We start from the raw sequence: 25,155 nt of genomic DNA on the forward strand, positions 1-25,155 counted from the left end.
TGGCAGGAATTGAGATTGCAGATGTATTTGATAAGTCAAGGCAGTGTTCCACAAAGCCATGGCTAGTCTGCAAAAGGAGTAGGAATGGCCACTTCTTGTTTATGTACCACATGACTGTGATGTTGTCTTGTCTTTATCCGTAGTTGTCCTGGATGAAGATAGTCACTGAAGGCCGTCAGAGCATTCTGTACAGCTAGCATCTCTTTCTGGTTGATATGTAGGTGTATTTGATTTGGGCTCCATTGGCCCTGAATGCATCTCCCTGCCAGATGCACCCCCCCCCCAAGCATAATCTGATAAGTCTATAGTCAGGGTTTGGGTGGCAGGGGGTGGAATGAATGATAGTACCTTGTTTTGGTGACAGGCCTCTGCCCACCATAGGAACTCTTGCTGCAGGCAAGGAATGATAGGAATCAGTTTCCAGGCTGTGACAATGTTGACTCCATAAGCTTTTAGGTACCACTGAAGTTTCCCCATTTGCAGTCTTGCATATGGAATTATTAGAATGCTGGAAGCCATGAACCCCAAGGCCTGCAGAATGTCTTGCAGACAACTGGGTTTTTGTGGCCACTTGTTTGTAGTAAGTCATTAATTGAATTTGTTTTTCTGGCATAAGGCAAGTCATCTGGGCAGCTGTATTCAAGCTTGCACCCAGGAATGTAATTATTTGAGAGGGTACCAGTTGTGATTTCTTTTAGTTTATGGTGTACCCTAGACAAGCTAGAAGGCTTTTCACAAACGTCAGAGGTTTTAGAAGAATGTCCTTGTTTTCTGCCTGAATTAGGCAATCGTCCAGGTAAGGATAAAATTGAATGTTTCTTTGTCTGCAAAATGCAATTACTGGTGCCAGGCACTTTGTGAAGACCCTGGGCACAGTAGATAAGCCAAAGGGCAGGGCAGAAAACTGGTAATGCAAATAGCCTGCTTTGAAGCGGAGGTATCTTCTGCAAGATTCCCTGATTGGGATATGCAGGTAAGCCTCAAGTCTAGAGTTACCAGCCAGGCATCCTTGCCTAGCATAGGCAGTAACTGTTGTAGAGTCAGTATCTTGAATTTTGGAATGTCGAGAAATGTACTTAAAATGGATAAGTCCAGAACTGGACGCCATGATTTGTCTTTTCTGGGTACCAGGAAAAGTCTAGAATAAAAACCTTGCCCCTTTTCCTTTTCTGGTACTGGTTGAATAGCCCCCATATTCATGAGGGACATAACTTGTTTCTGGGCCTCTGCCCACTGATTTGGAGGCAGATCTGGCCATCCGTTTGGGATTGGGAACATATGGACATGAAATCTGTATCCCTGGGATACTATATTTAAAACCCACTTGTCCTGGGTAATTTCTTGCATGAAGCGCCAGTTTTCCCCCCAAAGGGGCAGCCAAAAGATAAGTGCTTGGTGATTGCAGAGGAAAGTCATTGAGACTGTTTACCGTAGGAAGGTGGTCTTGCTACTTCCAGATTTGGAGGTGGAGGCACCCCATTGTTTTGTTCTGCAAGTTCCTTGTGACTGAAACCTGGAGCCTTTGGAGAGTCTGGTTTTGACCTGAGCGGCTCTGGTGGGTACTGAAAAGGACCAATTCTTAGTAGGTCAGTGCCTGCTGAACCTGGGTGGCTGCACTTCTAAGAAATCTTTTACAGTTTGCATAGATTTAGCTTTATCTTCCATCTTTTTCAAAACTTCTTCTGCCTTATTACCAAACAGACTGTCCTGCTGTAAAGGAGCATCCAACAATTTTGCTTCAACATGATCAGGTAGATTTTGCTCCTTGAGCCAACCATGCCTTCTCATCACAGATCCAGTTACAGCGGCCCTGCAAGAGGCCTCCAAGGAATCAAAACCACATTGCAAAGTATGCTTTCCAACTTGTTCAGCTGAATGCAATAAATCCTGCAACTCTATTTTCCACACAGTCAGAAATCAACATAATTTTCTGTTTAAGTAAGCCCATGTAATGCTGCTATTTAAGCATATGAAATTGACAGTTTAAAGCCCTGATTGCCAAGGTTGCAGACGTGTAAACCTTCTTACCCCATCTATCCAGAGCCCTGGAGTTTCTATCAGAAGGGGTACGATTTTTAGTAGTGGAAGCCTTAACGTCCTTGGAACCCTGAGAAATGGTTTCAGGATCAGCAGTAGGGTTTTTATAAAGGAATTTGTGGGAGTCCGGAACCCTATATCATCTGTCTGGCTTACTAGGAGCTGGAGGCAGGGAATCAGGAGCCATGCTGGATTCTGAGAAAACATCAACAATGTTCAGAACAGGAGGTATAGCAAAAGGCCTATGCTGAGGTAGAATTAGGAAATCCCTAAACCTCTTTTTAGATTCTGAGAAATCCTGACTCTCCCAGTGAAAGTGTTCCCTTAAGGTATGCAAAGTTTCTCCAAAAGAAAAATCCTCAGGAGGGGAAGCAGAAGGGATGGAATCTTCTGCATCAGAGTCCTCATAAGGTGGAACAGATAATTCCTGACCAGAAGAGGAATCAGAAGAAATAGAAACCTGATCTGATGATTCATAGTCAGTGCCTTACCTAAGCCTCTTAACAGGAGGGGGATGGGAACCCCTGATCAAGGTAATTAAATCCTCAGCCATTTTGATAATTTTTTTTTTAGGCATAGGGGCCTGTGCACATGGCCCAAGCATCGGTTTTTTAGACATAGAAGTTGACTTTGGCCTAGGTTTTGAAGATGGCGCTGGTTTAATACACAAATCTTTAAGCCTGAAAACACCCTCAGAAGCCGGTGCCTGCTCAGTGGCTCCAGACCCGTCTAAGGTAGAGACATCCGCGGATTCAATACTTAAAAGTATCTCGCGGCATACCGGACTCCGAATGGGTCTCAGTAGAGGCCTGCAAATCAAAAGCAGCGGTTATCAGGGGCTGCGAAAGCGCCTCACTGAGTACCAGCGAACCGGCAACTGGCTTAGGAGAAGTTTCGTCTGTTTTGGACCGCGATGGTCCGTCTCTCTCTGCATTTTTTGTGTATTCTCGTAGTCGGATTGCTAACAGACGACATTTCTGGATAGTTAAATCTTGAGCCAAAATATTTTGAAGCAAAAATATACAGACGCTTAGTGCGCTGATTAAATTTAGCACAAAACCGACAGCAAGGCATGTTGTGATCAGGGCCTAGGCAAGGAATACAGTACAAACGAAAATCCTTATGAGGTATTTGCTTCCCACAAGTAATACAATTCTTAACTTTTATTGACATCAGTAAGGAGCAAGAAATAGTTTCCCTAACGGACTACTTAGCTTTAGATTGAAGACTTCAGTTCTGAAACTCGAAAACGAGAATTTCAGGAGTCGGCCAACCGGCACTTGCGAACTGCTTCTGCTTCGGGCACTGCTCAGCAAGAAAGACTGATGAAAATGGTGTTGGCTGCATGTTTTATACCCCTGACATCATGGAAGAAGGGACAGCAACCGACGCAGGACCCAAAACTTAGTTAATCAGGCCGACTGAGGGCAACCTGCCAGCAGATTACACAAATGTAATGACTGCAACAGTGAAACACGAAGAACATCCAGATATGTTGAGAGAACACTGGCAAAGACGGACTGTTCTCAGGGTAAATGATGCACTGGGGAGAGAAGTGTGTACATTGCGCTCTAGGCCAAGGCAAAAAGATACTTATTTCGATAATGCCTGCATGGGATATACTTATCAAAGAACAAAGCAGATACTGACCTCTTAGCTGTAAACTCTGAGCCAGACATTAACATTAAACAAACAGAAGAAAAGAAATTCCCTATTCAGTACTCGTCTGCATAGGAAGATTTTTTTTTCCTGGCAGACAAGGCTACATGCACTGCAGGGAAACAACTAAACTTCAAAGGAAGAAAAATATGAAGATAGTGTTGATCTATGCACAAATGCCCTTGCACCAGGAGGAGGGCAATAGCCGAAACCCTGGGGAGAGAACAGCTTTGCAAAACTGGATAGCTATGGGTTACACCTGCATGACTGGACAGCTCACACATAAGAAATGCAATACTGAATATTACGATGAACATCCACAGATGCTATGTTACCACTAACACAAAAACAAATACATTACCACTAAGATTCAGTGGCACACTTTGCAGACAACCAATCAGAACAAGCAACAAAAAAGACCACATTGCAACCAAGCACACAGAAAATACAGTTGTGTACACTTACCATAAATGTAGATGTTCGAGTGTATTCACTGTTGCAGTCATTACATTTGGGTTATCTGCTTGCCAGTAGCCCTCAAGTCAGTCTGATTAACAAAGTCTTGGGTCCTGCATCGGTTGCGGTCCCTTCTTCCGTGATGTCAGGTCGTCAGGGGTATAAAAACATGCAGCTGACACCATTACATTAGTTTTTCTTGCCCCATATGTCAGGCGCCCCCCTAATAGGAAGCAATTAAACATAAAAGCACAAAGATATACCTCCAATAAAAAAGCAAATACACCAAAAAGGCTTTTAAGCATAGTAAAGGAAAGTAGAGGTATAGCTAAAAGAAGTTAGGGGGCTGGAGGGAGGGTAACCAGGACTGCAACAGTGAATACACACTCGAACATCTACATTTATGGTAAGTGTACACAACTGTACTATGTTCTTCGTGTTTCAATGTTGCAGTCATTACATTTGGGTCGATTCCCAAAGCTATGGTTGGGAGGAGGAATTTAGATAGCATTAGGGCCCACTATAAGGCCCTGCAAAACTGCAGTGGCAAAGCCAGCTCTGGATTTAGAGAAAATTGGCAAATGATAATGCTTGCTGAAAATATGTACAGAACTCCAGGTAGCAGCTTCTAGGATGTCCTTGGTAGGGATGCCTCTGAGAAAGGCTATAGAGGTAGATGCAGCCCTGGTGGAGTGAGGTCTGTTCCCCTGGGGGATAGGTTTTCCATGGTGCTTATAGCAGAAATTAATGCAATGGCTTATCCATTTAGAAATGGTTTGCTTTGAAATAGCCTTCCCCCTCTGCTCCTGCAGCAAATGCCACCAGCAGTTGTTCAGATTTCCTTTGAGGTTTAGTCCTGTCCAAGTAGAATCTAAGTTGTCTGTGCACATCTAAGGAATGCAGTATCTGTTCCCCTTTATTCTGTGGATTGGGAAAGGTTGGCAAATGAATGGACTGATTAAGAGCCACACTGGATACCACACCTTGGGCATGAAGGATGGATTGGTTCTGAGGGACACCCTGTCCGCATAAAAGATGATGAAAGGCTCCACTGCCATAACGGTCTGTAATTCAGATACCCTTCTAGCTGAAGTGATTGCTAAAAAAAAATGTGTTTTCCAAGAAGGAAATCAAGTCTGCAGTAGCAGCTGGCTCGAAAGGAGGTAGAGTGTGTTTCTCCAAGACAAAGTTAAGGTCCCAGGCTGGGGTTGAAGCTCTCCTGGGTCGTCTCAAATTTCTGGCCCCTCTGAGGAACTGCTTGAGCAGTGGATGAGAGAAGAGGGGACGTTCTGTGTTATAAATGAGCTGAAACGGCTGAAGCGTGGATTTTAATGGAGGAAAAAGACAGGCCCTTGTGTAGCATCTCAGTTACGTATTGTAAAATCTGAGGTAAATTGGGCGCTGCTGTGCCCATGCCTTGAGATTGGTTCCAGGCACAGAATCATTTCCATTTTTCAGCATAAGATTTTCTAGTACTAGGCCTCCATGCCTCTAAAATGATATCCATTCACAGGTTTGCTGAGGGATGGTAAAGGAGAGATTAAGTAATTAGCCAGGCTGCAAGGTTCAGTGTTGGAAGCTGAGGGTGCAGAATCTGGTTCTCCTGCTGAGACAGCAGGGAAGGAGTCTGAGGCAGGTGCCATGGAGATAATCATGACACATTGCACAGGAGGGGGTACACCAGTGTTGGCACGGCCAGTCTGGAGCAATCAAAATCATCCGTGGTTTTTCCCTGTTTGATTTTAGTACTACATTGGAGAGCAGAGGCAGAGGGGGGAAGGCATAGACTGATAGTTTTTCCAGCTGAAGGACAGAGCATCCACTTTCCAGGCTTGGTTGTGGGCAGTCCTTGTGCAAAATGTGTCCAATTGGTAGTTCTGGGGAGAGGCAAACAGGTCTGTATCTGGGATCCCCCATTTGCTGGTCAAAATGTTGAAAATCCGTGGCTCCAGTTTCCACTCGTGTGGGTCCATGAGGTTTCCGCTTAGTCCATCTGCCAGTGTATCTAATTTTTCTGGCAGGAATTGAGCTTGTACACTGCAAAGTATGTTTTCCTACTAGTGTTCCACAATGCCATGGCTAGTCTGCAGAGGGGGTAAGAATGTGTACCCCCCTGCTTGTTTATGTACCACATAACAGTGGTGTTGTCCGTCTTTATCATTAGTTGTCCTGGAAGAATGTGGTCCTTGAAGGCTGTCAGAGCATTCTGTACAGCTAACATTTCTTTTTGATTGATATGCAGGTGCATTTGACTTGGGTTCCATTTGCCCTGAATGCACTTCCCTGGCAGGTGAGCCCCCCATGCATAGTCTGATGCAACTGTTTGGGTATGGGCGGCAGGGGGTGGTGTGAAAGGTAGTCCCTTGTTTTGGTGGCAGGCCTCTGCCCACCAAAGGAACTCTAGGTGTAGGCAAGGTATGATAGGAATCATTCTTTCTAGGTCTTGACAGTGTTGACACCACAGGCTTTTTAGATACCACTGTAGGTCCCTCATATGCAGTCTTGCATATGGAATTAGAAGAATGCAGGAGGCCATGAACCTCAAGGCTTGCAGTACTTGTCTTGCAGACACCAGGGTTTTTGTAGCCACTAGTTTGAAGTAGGTTGTCAAATGAATTTGCTTTTCTGGCGTGAGGTAAGCCATCTGGAAAGTTGTATTCAAACTTGCTCCTAGGAATATAATTTGTTGACAGGGTACCATGTGCGATTTCTTTTCGTTTATGGTGTACCCCAGACAAGTTAAAACCCTTTTTACAAAGGAAAGATGATTCAAAAGTATGTCCTGGCTTTCTGCCTGAATTAGACAATCGTCCGGGTATGGGTATATTTGAATATTTCTTTGCCTGCAAAATGCAATAACTGGAGCTAGGCACTTTGTGAATACCCTGGGCGCAGTACATAAGCCAAAGGGCAGTGCAGAGAACTGATGGTGCGTGTATCCTGCTTTGAAGCGTAGGTATCTTCTGCAAGATTCCCTGATTGGGATGTGCAGGTATGCTTCTTTTAAATCTAGTGTTGCTAACCAGGCATCTTTGCTTAGCATAGGAAGTAACTGCAGAGTCAGCATCTTGAATTTTGGAATCTCCAGAAAGGTGTTTAGAGTAGACTGGTCCAGGATAAGATGCCATGAATCGTCTTTTCTGGGTACCAGGAAAATTCTCGAGTAGAAACGTCCCTTTTCCTCTTCTGGTACCAGTTGAATAGCCTCCATGCGTAAGAGAGAAAGTACTTGTTTTTGGACCTCTGGCCACTGATTTGGGGGTAGGTCCAGCCACCCAATTGGTGTTGGCAATGTGTGGAAATGAAATCTGTATCCCTGGGACACTATATTTAAAACCCATTTGTTCTGGGTAATGAGTTTCCAATTCTTTGCATGAAGAGCAATTTTTTCCCCCAAAGGGGCAGTCAGTTGAATAGTGCTTGGAAATTTTAAAAGGAAGTCATTGAGACAGTTTACCATAGGGGGGAGTCTTATTATTCCCAGACTTGGAAGTGGAGCCCCCCCCCCCCCCACTGTTTAGTTCTGCGAGTCCCCTGGGACTGAAACCTGGGTTTTTTCTGTGTCTGGGTTTGGCTTGAGAAGACCTGGAAGGGGCTGGAAAGGACCAATTCTTAGAGGGCCAGTGCCTACTAAACCTAGGAGGCTGAGCTTGTCAAAAATCTAACAGTTTGCATTGATTTAGCTTTATCTTCCATCTTTTTAAGAACTTCCTCAGAATTGTTGCAAAACAGGCGGCCCTGATTTAAAGGAGCATCCAACAATTTAGCTTTAACATGATAAGGCAAAGATTGCTCCTTAAGCCAAGCATGCCTTCTGATTGGAGACCCAGCAACAGCAGCCCTGCAAGAGGACTCTAATGAATCAAAACCACATTGCAAAGTAGGTTTTCCAATTCGTTCGGCAGAATGCATTAAATCCTGTAATTCTTTATTTTCCACACAGTCAGGAATCGTCATCATTTTCTGTTTAAGCAGTCCAATAACAGGTTGCTGATATTTTAACTTATGAAACTGCCAGTTTAAAGCCCTAATGGCCAAGGTCGCTGAAGTGTAAACCTTCTTACCCCATCTATCCAGCGCCCTGAAGTCTCTATCAGAAGGGGTAGGATTTTTTAGCAGTAGAAGCCTTAATGCCCTTGGGCCCCTGTGAAATGGTCCCTGGATCTGCAATAGGATTTTTGAAAAGGACCTTGTGGGACTCAGGGACACTGTAGTATCTTGTCAGGTTTTCTGGGAGCAGGAGGCAGGGAATCGGGGGCCAAATTAGATTCCAAGAAAGCATCATCAACAATGTCTAGTACAGGAGGAATAGCTAAAGGCCTATGCTGAGGTAGGAGAAGGAAATCCCTAAGCCTCTTTTTTTGAAGAAAAATCCTGGCTTTCCCAGTGGAAATGCTCCCTTAGAGTATGTAAGGTTTCCCCAAAAGAAAAATCCTCAGGAGGGGAAGCAGTGGAAACAGAGTCCTCTGCATCAGAATCCTCATAAGTAGGTAAGGGCAAATCCAGATCATCAGAAGAGTCAGAAAAAACAGAATCCTGATCAAAAGATTCATAATCAACTTCAGTCCTAGGACTCTTAGAAGGGGGTGGGGGTGGGGGTGGCTACCCCTGATTAGAGTTATTCGATCTTCAGCCATTATCATTTTTTTTTAGGCCTAAAGGCCAGAGCATGTGGCCTGGGCGTCGGCTTTTTAGACATGGATCGAGATTTAGGCCTAAGTAAAGGAGGCGTCGGTTTAATATGCAAGTTCGCAGGCCTGAATACACCCTCAGAAGCCTGTGCCTGCACAGCAGCTCCGGACCCATCAAAGGTAGAGACATCCGCGGGTTCCATAGTTGAAGCATTTCGCGGCATAGCGGACTCCGAATGGGTCTCAGTAATAGACTGGTAGGTGGCGGGTATCAGGGGCTGCGAAAGCGCCTCACTGAGTACCGGCGAAACTGGCAACTGGCTTAGGAGAAGCATTGTCGGCAGTTTTGGACCTCGGCAGCCTCTGTCTTTATCTTTGTGTTTTTTTCAGAATCCCGGTAGTCGGACGGCTAACCGATGACATTTCTGGATAATTAAACCGAGAACCAAAATATTGGGCAAAAATATACAGACGACGGATAGTGCGCTGATTAAATAAAGCACAAAACCGACAGCAAGGTACGTTGAGGTCAGGGCCTAGGCAAGGAATACAGTACGAATGAAAATCTTTATGCGGTATTTGCTTTCCACAAGTAATGCAATTATTAACTATTACTGACATAAGTAAGGAGCAAGTAAAAGTTCCCCAATGGGGTACTTAGCTTTAGTTGAAGACTTCGGTTCTGAAACTCGAAAATTAAAATTTCAGCAGGAGTCGGCCGACCGGCACTTGCGAGCTGCTTCTGCTTCGGGCACCGCACGGCAAGAAAGACTGATGCAATGGCATTTGGCTGCATGTTTTATACCCCTGACGACCTGACATCATGGAAGAAGGGACAGCAACCGACGCAGGACCCAAGACTTTGTTAATCAGGCCGACTGAGGGCTACCTGCAAGCAGATAACCCAAATGTAATGACTGCAACAGTGAAACACGAAGAACATCAAGGCACTTAAAATCAAGATAAGTACAAAGTGCTACAGAAAGAAAAAAGCAGTACTGCCTAGAAATCTATAGCACTTAGTTAAGCACTAATCACATGCCTCATTTCCATTTTAAGAGCAGCTTTCTTTCTGCAGACTCTGTGAAACAAAACTGGGGGATCATAGAAAATATATAAAAAATGGAATTACTGCGCACCAAAACATCTCAAAGGAACAATTACAAAATCTAATGGAAAGAAGGTGACCACCTGTCAATGTCTTATAAAGTACAGTTGTGTACACTTACCATAAATGTAGATGTTCGAGTGTATTCACTGTTGCAGTCATTACATTTGGGTAATCTGCTGGCAGGTTGCCCTCAGTCAGCCTGAATTCCAACATCTTGGGTCCTGCGTCAGTTGCCGTCTTCTCTTCCACGACGTCAGGTCATCAGGGGTATAAAACATGCAACCGATAATAATGCTTTGTAAAGGTGTGAACAGAACTCCAAGTAGCAGCCTCTAGAATGTCTTTGGTTAGTACTCCTCTGAGAAAGGCTCCTGAAGTAGCTGCGGCTCTGGTGGAATGAGACCTAATGCCCTTGGGCACAGGTTTAACTTGGTGTAAGTAGCAGAAACGGATGCAGTGGCTTATCCACTTTGAAATTGTCTGCTTCATAATAGCCTTTCCTTCTGATCCTGCAGCATATGACATTAGTAATTACTCAGTTTTTCTTACAGCTTTAGTCCTGCTCAAGTAGAATCTTAGCTGCGTGTGTATGTCCAAGGAGTGCAGAATCCTCTCCCCCTTGTTCTGCGGATTTGGATTAAAGTTTAGCAGATGAATTGTTTGGTTAAGATCCACACTGGAAACCACCTTAGGCATAAATGTAGGATTTGTCCTCAGAGACACCCTCTCTGGGTAAAATATGATAAAAGGCTCTACAGCCATGAGGGCCTGTAGCTCTGATACTCTTCTTGCTGAAGTAATTGCTAGTAGCAGAGCGGTTTTCCATGATAAGAACTTTATATCAGCGGTAGCAGCTGGTTCAAATGGATGCAGGATGAGATTTTCCAAAACATAATTGAGGTCCCATGCAAGTAATGGTGATCTTCTAGGAGGCCTTACATTTTTGGCTCCTCCAAGATACTGCTTTAGTAAAGGATGAGAAAAAAAATAGTGGCTCTGTATTGTAATGAGCCGACATGGCAGATGCATAGATTTTAACTGATGAGAAAGATAGGCCTTTGTCAAGCATCTCAGTTAAGTATTGTAATATCAGAGGAATATTTGGTTCTGCTGTATCAGTTCCTTGTGCTCAATTCCAAGCACATAATCTCTTCCATTTGTCAGCATAAGATTTTCTAGTACTAGGCCTTCTGGCTTCCAAAATGACATCCATCACAGCTTTACTGAGAGGTGTTGTTTGTATAACTACATGATCAGCCATGCTGCCAGGTTCAGTGTCTGTAGCTGATTGTGCAGGATCTGTTTGTTTTGCTGGGACAGTAGTTGAGGTCTTTGAGGCAAGGTCCAAGCTGGGTATTGAGACAAGTTCCTTGGGACTGGGTACCAGTACTGGCGGGGCAAGTCCAGGGCAATTTGTATCATCTTTGGTTTCTCTGGTCTGACTTTTAGGAGGACCATGGGGAGAAGAGGCAGAGGAGGAAAGGCGTAAACTGACAGGTTTTTCCAACTGAAGGATAGGGCGTCCACTTTCCATGCTAGTCTGCGATAACTCCTTGTGCAGAAACTTTTCAATTGAAAATTTTGAGGAGAGGCAAATAGATCGGCAAATAGATCTATGTCTGGGCTCCCCCATTTCTCTGTTATCATGCTGAAGACTTGTGGATTTAGTTTCCACTTGTGTGGATCCATAAGGTTTCTGCTTAAATCGTCTGCCAGTTTATTTTGTTTTCCTGGCAGGAACTGAGCATGAAGATGTATTTGGTAGGTCAAAGCTGTGTCCCACAGTGCTATGGCTAATCTGCAAAGGGGGTAGGAGTGTGCGCCCCCTTGCTTGTTTATATACCACATGACTGTGGTGTTGTCCATCTGTCAGTAGTTGTCCATCTGTCAGTAGTTGCCCTGGATGAAGTAAGTCCTTGAAGGCTGTTAGGGCATTTTGAACAGCTAGCATCTCTTTCTGGTTGACATGTAGATGCATTTGTATTGGGGTCCATATGCCCTGAATGCATCTTCCTGCCATGTGGGCCCCCCCAGGCATAATCCAATGCGCCTGTTAAGGTTTGGCTGGCAGGGGGGAAGAGTGAAGGCCTGCCCATGTTTTGGTGACATGCCTTTGCCCACCGTAGAAACTGTTGTTGTAGGCAGGGAATGAGAGGAATCATTACTTCCAGACTGTGAGAATGTTGACTCCATAAACTTTTTAGGTACCACTGAAGATTCCTCGTATGCAGTCTTGCATATGGAATCAGTAGGATGCAGGATGCCATGAAGCCCAGAGCCTGCAGAATTTGTCTTGCAGATAACTGGGTTTTGGTTGCCATCTGTTTGAAGTAAGTAGTCAATTGCCTTTGTTTGTCTGGCGTGAGGTAAGCCATCTGGGCAGTTGTATTCAAGCTTGCACCCAGGAATGTTATCTTTTGAGAGGGTACCAGTTGTGATTTCTTTTCGTTTATTGTGTACCCTAGGCAGAAATGTAGGATTTTCACAAATGCCAGGTGTCGAAGAAGAGTGTCCTTGTTCTCTGCTTGAATGAGACAGTCGTCCAAGTAAGGATATATTTGTATACTTTTTTGTCTGCAAAATGCAATTACTGGTGCCAGGCACTTTGTAAAGACCCTGGGCGCAGTAGATAAGCCAAAGGGCAGTGCAGAGAACTGGTAATGCATTAAGCCAGCCTTGAATCTGAGGTATCTTCTGCACAACTGTCTTACTGGGACATGCAGGTATGCCTTTTTTAGGTCTAAAGTCACCAGCTAAGCATTCTTGCCCAGCATGGGCAGAAGCTGCAAAGTCAGCATTTTGAATTTTGGAATGTCCAGGTATGTGTTCAAAATTGATAAATCCAGTATTGGAGAAACCGTGCATACTGTGAGGGAGCATTACGTCGTCTACTCAGAGGCGATCTCTACTTAATATACAAGGCCATGTCAAACCCTGAGCTGTTGGACATGCTCCACTTAAAGAAATTCCAATCTCTCAGAGCCACACGCTCCAGGGATCTAAACCTTGTCATTACAATGAACAAAACATGCTGGAGGGATAGGTTCCTGACCCAGAGACTCCCCATACTCTGGAATAGACTGCCATACATGTCAAGCAGAGCGCCTCATTGGCCCTCTTCAAAAGGAACCTTGATGATTGGATGGGAGATAGGAAATTCACCCCGGGGATCATGTCAGTAGCCCTGCTAGACAGGGGCCCAGAGAAGTAAATATTGTGGGAAGAAATATCCAGGGAATTGTTATGGCTAGGCTTGCATAGGCCCTAGGGCCGATAGCCTAGTACCAACCTATGAACCTATTGGCCGCCAGGCCTTGCCCTTTCTGGGTACCAAGAACAGTAGAGTAAAAACCTCGTCCTTTTTCCTGTTCTGGTACTGTCTGAATGGCCCCCATATCCATGAGGGAAGTAACCTGTTTCTGTGCCTCTGCCCACTGATTTTTTGGCAGATCTGGCCAACCATTTGCCATTGGCATAGTGTGGAAATTAAATCTGTATCCCTGTGATACGATGTTTAGAACCCACTTGTCCTGGGTTATTAGCGGCCAATTTTAAGCAAAAAGTGCTAGTTTTCTCCTATGGGTGCTGCCAAAAGGTAAGTGTTTGGTGTAGGCAGAGGGAAGTCATTGGGATTGCTTTCTATAGGTTTGCGCTTCATCCCCTCCAGATTTGGAGGTGGAAGCGCCCCATTGCCTTGACCTGTATGAATCTTGCACCTGGTATCTGGAACCCTTAGGGTGTCTGGATTTGCCCCTTTGAGCTCTGTCTGACACAGGAAAGGACCATTTTTTTGTAGGCCAGTGTCTACTGAATCTTGGTGGCTGCACTTGTAAGAAGTCTTTAACAGTTTGCACAGACTTAGCTATCTTCCATTTTCTTCAAAACCTCTTCTGTCTTAATACCAAACAGAGAATCATGCTGTAAAGGTGCATCTAGAAATTTTGCTTTAACATGATCAGGCAAATTCTGTTCCTTTAACCAGACATGCCTCCTAATCACAGATCCAGTAACTGCGGCCCTGCAGGAGGCCTCTAAGGAGTCAAAACCACATTGCAAAGTATGCTTTCCAATTTGCTCAGCTACATGCACCAATTCCTGCAATTCTTTATTTTCTACACATTCTGAAATCATCATTTTCTGTTTCAGCAATCCCATAACATGTTGTTGGTACTTAAGCATATGAAATTGACAGTTTAAGGCCCTGATTGCCAAGGTTGCAGATGTATAAAACTTTTTTCCCCATGTCCAGTGCTTTTGAATCTGTCGGAGGGGGTAGGATTTTTTGTTGTTGAGGCCTTAACTCCCATTGGACCCTGTGAAATAGTTTCAGGATCAGCAGCAGGGTTTCTAAACAAAAATTTATGAGAGTCAGGGACCCTGTAATACCTGTCAGGCTTACTGGGAGCCAGAGGTAAGGAGTCAAGCTTGACTCCAAAAACACATCATCCACAATGCCTAAAACAGGGGGAATGGCTAAAGGCCTGTGCTGAGGAAGAAGGAAATCCCGGAGCCTCTTTTTTGATTCTGAGAAGTCTTGACTCCCCATTGAAAATGCTCCCTCACAATATGCAAGGTTTCTCCAAATGAATAATCCTCAGGAGGAGATGCAGATGGAATAGACTCCTCAGCATCAGAATCCTCAAAGGGAGGTATAGATAATTCCTGATCAGAAGAGGAATCAGAAGAAATGGAAACCTGATCTGAAGATTCATAATCGGCGTCTTACCTAGGCCTCTTATCAGGAGGGGGATGGGTACCCCTGATCAACGTAATAAGGTCTTCAGCCATTTTGATCATCTGTTTTTTTAGGCATACAGGCCTGTGCACGTGGCTCATATGTCGTTTTTTTTCGTTTTAGAAGTTGCTTTTGTCTTTGGTTTTGCAGCTTTCGTCGGTTTGATATACAAATGTTGAGGTCTGAATACACCCTCAGAAGCCGGTGCCTGCTCAGCAGCTCCGTACCCATCCGAGGGAGATATATCCATCGGTCCAATACCTTGGATATCTTGCGGCATGCCGGACTCCACATGGGTGTCGGTAGAGTCCTGCGACTCGAAGGTAGCGGGTATCAGGGGCTGCGAAAGCGCCTCACTGAGTACCGGCGACTGGCTTAGGAAAAGCTTAGTCGGTGGTTTTGGATCTCGACTGCCTTTCTCTGTCCTTTTCTTTGCATTTTTTATTTACTCCGGTAGTCGGATTACTGTCCGACAACATTTCTGGGTAGTTAAATCTGTTTCCAAAATACATTGATGCAAAAATATACCGACGCTTAATAGTGCATTGGTTAAATCTAGCACAAAACCGACAGCCAGGCACGTTGTGATCAGGGCCTAGGCAAGGAATACAGTATAAATGGAAATCCTTATGAGGTATTTGCTTTCCACAAGTAATACAATTATTAACTTTTTCTGACATCGGTAAAAAGCAAGAAAAAAGTTTCCCCAACGGGGTACTTAAATTTAGTGAAGACTTCGGTTCCGAAACTCGAATATTTCAGTAGTCGGCCAACCGGCACGTGCAAAATGCTTCTGCTTCGGGCACCAAGCAGCAAGAAAGACGGAAGAAAATGGCTTTGGCTGCATGTTTTATACCCCTGACGTCATGGAAGAGAAGACAGCAACCAACGCAGGACCCAAGACTTTGGAATTCAGGCCGAATGAGGGCAACCTGCCAGCAGACTGCAACAGTGAAACACGAAGATCAGGCAAGATGCCGATTATGAAATGCATAGCAGTCAATCATGTTTAGAAAAAACACTACTGCATGCTGCTATATTGAAATTTGCACTTTATACCCGAATTAAATTTCCTGAAACACACATGGCCACCACATTCCAAACCGCCACTCTCATGGCAGTTTGGAATGTGGTGGCCATGTGGGTCTCTAATGAACTTTTTGCACACCTACAAAACAAACCGCATTAGAACTACTAGATCTAAAGACCTAAATTTTGCCTGCAATATAAATAGAACATGCTGGAGAGGCAGAAGAATTCGCTCTCGCTGGAACAGGCTCCCCCGTCCATGTGAAACAAAGTCCCTACCTAAGCCAATTTAGGCACAACTTGGAATACTGGATGGGAAATGTAAAATTCACTCTGGTCTGGCACCCAAGTCTCTGACTTGACAGAGGAACTCAGTAAATTATGTTGTAACCAACAGTCACCCCTATATAAACTTATAAAGCATACAAACTTTTCGGACACATTTGGACTGCAAAGCTAGGCTTATAAATGTTCTAGTGGTTGTTAGCCTAGTGTATATCTATGACTCAATTACAGAAAGTCTTAGCAGTTAATATTACTATTCCAAGGTATAAGAGTTGTAAGCTTCAAAAATAACACAATTTTCAACACAACCTATTCATGACAGTGAAGTCCCGGTACACTAGCCATATCCTGTATACAATAAGCAGTATGGTATACACAGAACAAGGGGACACAGCAAATCCCGAAAAACTTCCCACTATATTTACAGAGAAACCAGATTAAGCTGTTCACATACCCAGGACCAGCTTTAGCCTTTTCTTCTGGGCTCATATAACGCCCACGGGTGGATACTGCTGCCCCACTCATACGACTTATCTGAAAGAAAAAAATCATCACACTGTAAAAAAAATTTTGCTCTTGACAGTCATACAGAAATATGCAGCAATGTTAAATGGATTATACTCTGCCAAGCCAATAACTTCATATAAAAAATGGACAAGTACAGTTTTTACTTCAACCTGAACCATCAGAAAAAGTTTCCCCCCCAATAACTTCATGCCTCACCATATTCAAATTCATCAAAATTTAAAGTAAAGCAAATACAAGTTATCCACACAAAAGAAACTGCAAAAAGCACCACCTCTCACTAAAACCAAGCCCAATGTACTCAAGATACCACCAGCAAAGCAGTTTCATTTGAAGCAGCTTTAATAAAAAATAGAACTTACATAAACGCATACACTTTAAAATAACAGTGCTTTCATTTCTACCAAGTAGACCATCAGATGTGGATGGACAACTACAATAATACCTTTATACCCTTCTAAAACACAGGTTAACCAATAAAATTAAACAGGAAGTTAAAAAGACAGTTAAAGTTATAAAAGTAGTTGTCTCAGTGCCAATCCAAACAAATACAAATGTGTTTTTTCGTTTGTATTCGTTTGGATTAAAGAAAGTACGGTTCAAAAGTTAACCATAAAATTCATGAATATTCATGACCTTGTGAAGTATCTACACAGTGTAAAAAATTTACTTTCAAAAAAATATATGTAATATTTTATTAAAAAAATAGATGCTCAAGTCAAAATTTCTAAAATAGTTTCACACACACTTCAGGATATATAAAATGTACTAATAGTTTAACCAGAAGCTTTCTGCATGAAGAAAAGCTGAAAGGCAGTTTTGTACTGATCAGATTCCCTCTGGTAGTCAAAGTTTTAATTATACTTTCAGTTAAAAAAACAATCATTTGGTCCAGAGAACCTCAGACTTTACATAAATTAATGACTGTTGAAAAATAACGTGGGTCTATATTAGAACACCGAATGTTCAAAATTTTGAGTGTTCTAATATCGAACCCTATGAATCGAAAATTTAAAACATTGAACATGCAAAACAGCGAATTTTTTCCTAGGGAAAAAAATTGCTGTTCCAAAACACACACACAACGCAAGCACACCAGACAAACAGCAATCCACACACATACACCTAAACTCTTACACCTAACCCTACACTAAACTATACATACACCACTAACTATCCACTTACCTTAACCCAAACCCCAACCCTAAGGTCCATCACTATCGCACAGTCACCTCACCCGCGCCCTAACTCACCTACCCCGCCCTAACCCTCAAGTCCACACAATCGCACACTTGCCTGACTCGCGCCCTAACCCTCACATCCACACAATCGCACACTTACCTGAACACGACCTGTAACTTTCCGCCACAGCGCTGAAAATACCGAAGCAACAGAAACTGACAACCAAATTCTTTCCCTAGGAAAAAATGTTTTCTGTTTCTTCGATTTTTTCAGCGTTTGCTGAAAATGGGTCGATATTAGAACACTCGACATTTTGAACATTCGGTGTTCTAATATAGACCCAATAACTTCATAGTTTGGCATTCTCAACTTTAATTGGCTGTTCTCATCTTTAATACAGGGGCCAGGGATATATTTTTATTTAAACCAGGTGGGGTGGTGGCTTGTAAAGTTATTTGCCACCATAACTCACTATACTCCACCCTTTCTTCCTACTGCCTCAGTCTTGCTTCTTTTCTCACTCTTTCCCCATACAAAAAATGTAAATCTCGCTTTAGTACATTCTAATGAGTGATTAGAGAGCATTAGTTTCTTTTTTATTCTGCATATCATAGCACTGTTCATATATCCTTCTCTAACTTTCATTCAGTTTAACTTATACAGAAGGACTGACTTCAAAAACTGCTAAATATGCTAATCTAAATGATTCACAGTTAAAAAAATCTTTACTAGTTAACACTATATTTCTACTAAACAATTCTTCTCTGTTACGGACATATCTACATTGTTGGCAATGGTCATTATAGGTGCACTTCTTTCTTGAACGTCTGAAAGACTTTTTTAGTACATTTTATACATCCTGAGTTTTAAACTAATTTAGAGATTTCGAACTTGAACATCTATTTTTTTAATAAAATGCTACATATATATTTTTTTGAAAGTAAATGTTTTACACAGTCTAGAAACTTCACAAAGTCATGAATATTCATGAATTTTATAGTAATTAACAATTGTCTTTTAAACTTCGTGTTTAATTTTATTGGATGTTTTAGAAGGGTATAAAAAGTATTACTGTAGTTGCCCAACCACATCTGATGAAGTCTACTTGGTAGAAATGAAAATGCTGTTATTTTAACCTGTATGAGTTTAGGTCAGTTCCATTTTTATTAAAACTGCTTCAACTGGAACTGTTCTGCTGGTGGTATCTTTCTTGAATACCGTGGACTTGGTTTTAGTTGAAGTTTGGTGCTTTTTGCCATTTTTTTGTGTATTATTGGATCCAAGTCTGGCTATGGAAGGAGAAACCAGCATGGAGATAAGAAGGAAGAAGTGGGAAGGACGACACTGGTCAGACCAGCAAGCTGACTGGACGGCTATCGCAGCTAATCTACCTCCTCACCCCACTGCGGCAATTGATGGTAGGAACGATGACTAGAGTTGCAAGGAGGGTGTAACCAGGAAGTTCTTCATGAAAATGTATGCAAACGGTGTGAAAACAATGGGATGAGCAGTGAATTAAGTAAAACAGATGTTCCTGATCCTAATAACAATGGAGTAGGTGAAAACGAATTTCTTCAGACACCTACAGTGTTTAGAAGTAATATGGACTCTAATGGATTTGGGGTTTCTTCTATTCCTCCTGGTCAAGACAGAGAGACTTATGCTGCCACAACCAAAAGTGGAAGAGTGGAATTAAAGGACTGGTTACAAGTAAGTTTCACTTCTAAATTTAGAGACAATACTGGTGAAGTCCCCCAGTCAACTGATTCATATAAAACTAAATTAGACAAATTATCCAAGCTTATGCTTAAATTCAGAACACTGGACATTGAAAATTCCTATTTAAAACCATGTATTATAGAAAGAACTGAACCAAAGTGTCTAAGGATAGTACAGTTGTGTACCTACCATAAATGTAGATGTTTGAGTGTATTCACTGTTGCAGTCATTACAATTGGGTTATCCTGCTGGTAGGCTACCCGCAGTTGGCCTGAGTTACAAAGTCTAGGTCTGGTGTTGGTTGCTGTCGCCTCTTCCCTGACGTCAGTGTACCAGGGGTATACAAGATGCAGCAGACGCCATTTTCTACAGTTTTTCTTGCCCCAGATGTCAGGTGCCCCTAAAATGGTAGACTAAATTATGCCAATAAGCATGCATGCACAAAAAACAACTTTTCCTTCATCTACAAGCAAATACACCACATAGGTTGCATAGAGTAGAAAAGTACAGATAGGTCCCAGCAAAGGAAAAAGGGGGATGGTGGTAGGGTAACCTGGACTGCAACAGTGAATACACTCCAACATCTACATTTATGGTAGGTACACAACTGTACTATGTTCATCGTGTTTCACTGTTGCAGTCATTACAATTGGGTTGAATCCCAAAGCTAAGGTTGGGAGGCTAGAGCTAACTAGGATTAGGAGACGCTATAAGGCCCTGCAGAACTGCAGTGGCAAAGCCTGCCCTGGATTTAGAGTAGATAGGTAAGTGATCGTGCTTTGTAAAGGTATGCACTGAACTCCAAGTTGCAGCCTCTAAGATGTCTTTGGTTGGTACTCCTCTGAGGAAGGCTGCTGCTCTGGTTGAATGTGGCCTAATGCCCTTAGGCACTGATTTGCCATGCTGTGAATAGCAGAAACGAATGCAATAGCCTATCCACTTTGAAATAGTCTGTTTTGAGATGGGCTTTCCTTGTGATGCTGCAGCATATGCCACTAGAAGTTGATCAGTCTTTCTGAAAGCTTTAGTTCTGTACAAGTAGAAGCGTAGCTGTCTGTGAATGTCCAAAGAATGCAGAATTCTCTCATCCTTATTCTGTGGGTTTGGCTAAAAAGTAGGCAAATTAATTGTTTCGTTAAGGGCCACACTGGACACTACCTTAGGCATAAATGTAGGACTTGTCCTCAGTGAAACCATGTCAGGATGGAAAATGATAAAAGGTTCCACAGCCATGAGTGCCTGTAACTCAGACTCTTCCAGCGGAGGTTATTGTTAGGAGCAGAGCTGTTTTCCAGGATAAAAATTTTATGTCAGCTGCAGAGGCTGGCTCAAACAGAGGCAGTGTGAGTTTTTCCAAGACATAGTTGAGGTCTCATGCAGGTATCGGTGCTCTCCTTGGAGGTCTTATGTTTTTGGCCCCTCTGAGGCTCAGTAACGGATGAGAAAAAATAGGTGGTCTGTATTGTAATGAGCTGAAATGGCAGAGGTATGAATTTTAATTGATGAAAAGGAAAGGCCTTTATCCAGCATCTCAGTTAAGTATTGCAAAATCTAAGGAATATTTGGAACAATCGTGTCAATACCTTGTGCTTGGTTCCAAGCACAGAATCTCTTCCATTTGTCTGCATTTTCTGGTGCTAGGCCTCCTGGCCTCCAAAATAACATCCATCACTGCTTTAGAGAGAGGTGTGTCTTGAGAGGCTATATTATCTGCCATGCCGCCATGTTTAAGGTTTTGAGTTGGCTGTGCAGTATCTGGCTGTCTTGTTGGGTCAATAAGTGAGGAATTTGAGGTGATGTCCAGGCTGGGCAGTGAGACTAGCTCTTTAGGATTGGGTACCAGTGCTGGCGGGGCCAGTCTGGGGCAATCAGTATCATTTTTGGTTTCTCTTGTCTGACCTTGAGTACCATCTTGGGGAGGAGAGGCAGAGGAGGAAAGGCATATACTGTTATTTCCAGCTGAAAGATAGGACATCCACTTTCCATGCTTGCTTGTGATAAGTCCTTGTGCAGAATCTTTGTAGTTGGTAGTTGTGAGGGGAGTCAAATAGGTCTATGTCCAGGCATCCCCAGGTCCTTATTATCATGCTGAAGACTTGTGGTTCCAATTTCCACTCGTGGGGATCCATTAGGTTTCTGCTTAGTTAGTCTGCCAGAGTATTTTTCCTTCCTGGCAAGAATTGAGCTTGCAGATGTACTTGGTAAGTCAATGCTGTGTGCCACAAGTTCATGGCTAGCCTGCAGAGGGGGTAGGAATGTGTGCCTCCCTGCTTGTTTATGTACCACAAGACTGTAGTATTGTCAGTCTTTATTAGTAGTTGTCCTGGATGTAGTTGATCCTTGAAGGCTGTTAGGGCATTCTGAAGAGCTAGCATCTTTTTGATTGATATGTAGATGCATTTGACTTGCGGACCATGTGCCCTGAATACATCTTCCTGCCATATGGGCCCCCCCAGGCGTAATCTGATGCATCTGTTGTCAATGTCTGCCTGGCTGTGGGTAAGGTGAATGGCTGTCCCGTGTTGTGGTGACAGGCTTTTGCCCACCATCGAAACTCCTTTTGCAGGCAGGGAATGAGGGTAATTATTGTTTCCAGGCTGTGGCAATGTTGAGTCCAAACACTTTTTAGATACCAATGAAGTTTCCTCACATGCAGTCTTGCACATGGAATTAGCAGAATGCAGGATGCCATGAAACCAAAGGCCTGCAGCATTTTTCTTGCAGTTAACTGTTGTTGCCAACATTCTGAAATAAGTAGTCAGTTGTCTGTGTTTGTCTGGCGTGAGATGAGCCATCTGGGCAGTTGTATTTAAGCTTGCACCCAGGAATATTACTTCGAGAGGGTACGAGTTTTGATTTCTTCTCATTTACTGTGTACCCTACACTTGTCAGTAATCTTTTTACAAATGCCAGATGCTGTAGTAGAATGTCCTTGTTCTCAGCTTGAATAAGGCAGTCGTCCAAGTAAGGATAAATTTGTATTCCTCTGTCTGCAAAATGCAATTACTGGTGCCAGGCACTTTGTGAAGACCCTGGGCTGGGCGCAGTAGATAAGCCAAAGGGCAGTGCAGCGAAAGTACAGTTTTGTACCTACCATAAATGCAGATGTTCAAGTGCTAATACAGCTGCAGTCATAACAGATGGGTTATCCTGCCGTCAGGCGGGTCCTCGGTCGGCCGAATTCCAAAGTCTAGGTCCGGCGTCGGTTGTCGTCGCTTCTTCCCTGACGTCAGTGCGGCAGGGGTATAAAAGAACCAGCCGACGCCATTTTATTCAGTTTTTCTTGCCACAGATGTCAGGTGCCCCCAGAAGGAAGGCAAAACAAACTCATGCAAAAATGCAATGAAATATAATCAAAAAAACAGTAGTTTGCAAGCAAATACACCATAAAGAATACCCAATCAGGTTGTATGAGGAGGTGTTTGTCATAAGGCCTGTCCCAAGAGGGGATGGAGGGAGGGAAACCTGAACTGCAGCTGTATTAGCACTCTAACATCTTCATTTATGGTAGGTACAAAACTGTACTATGTTCATCGTGCATACAGCTGCAGTCATAACAGACGGGTAGAATCCCAAAGCTAAAAAAGGGGTGGTAGGCACTAAGTGAAACAAGGAGGAGCAAGGATGCCCTGCAAGACTGCTGTGGCAAAGCCCGCTCTAGATTTAGAGTATAGTGGAAGGTGATAGTGCTTGGAGAAAGTGTGCACAGAACTCCAAGTGGCTGCTTCCAAAATATCCTTGGTAGGAACCCCCCTGAGGAAAGCTGCAGAGGTAGCTGTGGCCCTTGTGGAGTGAGATCTAATGCTTGTAGGTACAGTTTTTCCATGAAATGAGTAACAAAAGCATATGCAGTGGGCTATCCATTTTGAGATTGTCTGTTTGGAAATAGCCTTTCCTTGAGCACCTGTAGCATAGGACGCAGTTACTGTGATTTTCTGAATGGCTTTGTCCTGTCAAAATAATAACGAAGTTGTCTGTGAATGTCCAAGGAATGCAGTAGCCTTTCCCCTTTGTTTTGTGGGATAGGATAAAAGGTAGGTAAGTGTATAGTCTGATTCAAAGCTACACTGGATACTACCTTTGGCATAAAGGAAGGGTTGGTTCGTAAGGAAACTCTGTCCTGATGGAAAATGATGAAAGGTTGCACCGCCATGAGGGCTTGTAGCTCCAAAACCCTGCGTGCTGAGGTGATAGCCAGAAGGAAGGCTGTTTTCCATGACAAATACTGTAGTTCTGTCGAGGCAGCTGGCTCAAATCGAGGCAGAGTCAATTTTTCTAAAATGAAGTTGAGGTCCCAAGCAGGTACTGGTGGTTTCCTTGGGGGTTTTATATTCTTAGCCCCTCTGAGGAACTGTCTTGAGAGAGGATGAGAGAATAAAGGAGGATCAGTGTTGTATTGTGCAGAAATGGCTGAAGCATGGATCTTGATGGAGGAGAAGGAAAGTCCACTGTTTAACATCTCAGCTAAGTACTGTAATATTTGAGGTAAATTTAGAACCCCAGAATTCTGGCCCTTTTTCTGATTCCAGGCACAAAACCGTTTCCATTTGGCGGAGTAGGCTTTTCTAGTTGAAGGTCTTCTGGCCTCCAAGATGACATCCTGCACCTCCTTGGAGAGGAGGGTCTGTTGGGAAATCAAGGAATCCTCCATGCTGCTAGATTGAGGGTTTCTAGCTGACTGTGAAGAGTTTTGAAGCTGTGTTGGGTCAACAGAAGAGTCACTAGAGCAGGATCCATGGGGGGAATGCGTCAGGCTCTTCAGGAGTGGATGCCAGTGTTGTCTTGGCCAGTCTGGAGCAATGAGAATCATCTTTGGCCTCTCTGCTCTGGCTTTTAATAGAACTTTGGGCAGCAGAGGAAGAGGTGGAAAAGCATAGACTGTCAATGTTGTCCAATTGAAAGAAAGTGCGTCCACTTTCCAGGCCTGTGGATGATAGGTCCTTGAACAAAATTTTTTCAGTTGGTAATTTTTGTGGGTAGCAAAGAGATCTATGTCTGGCCATCCCCATGCCTGAATTATATTTGCGAAAACTTGAGGATGCAACTTCCATTCGTGTGGATCTGTCACATTTCTGCTTAGGTTGTCTGCCAGCGTGTTTTCCTTCCCTGGCAGGAATTGTGCTTGCAGTTGGATTTGCAATTCCAGAGCCGTGTTCCAAAGGGACATGGCTAGTCTGCACAGGGGGTATGAATGAGTTCCTCCCTGTTTGTTTATGTACCACATCATTGTGGTGTTGTCTGTCCTTATCAATAGCTGGCCTGGATGCAGTAGATCTCTGAAGGCCATAATTGCATTTGTACTGCTAGCATTTCCTTTTGATTGATGTGTAGGTGCTTCTCTTTTTGGGACCATTTGCCCTGAATGCACTGATCTGTCATGTGTGCCCCCCAGGCGTAGTCCGAGGAGTCTGTTGTGATGATTTGGTTTGCTTGAGGCATGCAGAAAGGGAGACCTATGTTTCTTTGGCATGCATGAGCCCACCACAGAAATTCCTTTTGAAGACATGGAATGAGTGGTATAATTGTTTCCAAACTGTGGCTGTGTTGAGACCATAAGTTTTTTAGGTACCATTGAAGTTTCCTCATATGCAGCTTTGCATATGGGATCAGTAGGATGCAAGATGAATCCCAGAGCCTGCAGGACTTTCCTTGCAGTCAGCCTGGTGAAGGTTGCCATTTTTCTGAAGTATTGAGATAGTTGCCCTTGCTTCTCTGGTGTGAGGTAGGCCATCTGGGTGTTTGTATTCAAGTTGGCACCCAGGAAAATTATTGCTTGAGAGGGAATT

At 43.4% G+C, this 25,155-nt stretch overlaps 1 protein-coding gene across 1 annotated transcript in view; it reads right to left on the minus strand.

The window, feature by feature from the left end:
- The window catches only part of KHDC4 (KH domain containing 4, pre-mRNA splicing factor), a gene marked incomplete in the record, with an annotated part of 2,214,276 nt that overhangs the window by 1,651,580 nt on the left and 537,541 nt on the right, over nucleotides 1-25,155 (minus strand). Inside the window, 1 exon segment of the mRNA XM_044080154.1 lies at nucleotides 16,398-16,477. Coding sequence (XP_043936089.1) covers nucleotides 16,398-16,477 — 80 coding nt within the window.

The sequence above is a fragment of the Protopterus annectens genome, chromosome 8.part0 (genome assembly GCF_019279795.1).
Source record: "Protopterus annectens isolate FY-2018-M chromosome 8.part0, PAN1.0, whole genome shotgun sequence".
NCBI classification, from domain to species: domain Eukaryota; kingdom Metazoa; phylum Chordata; order Ceratodontiformes; family Protopteridae; genus Protopterus; species Protopterus annectens.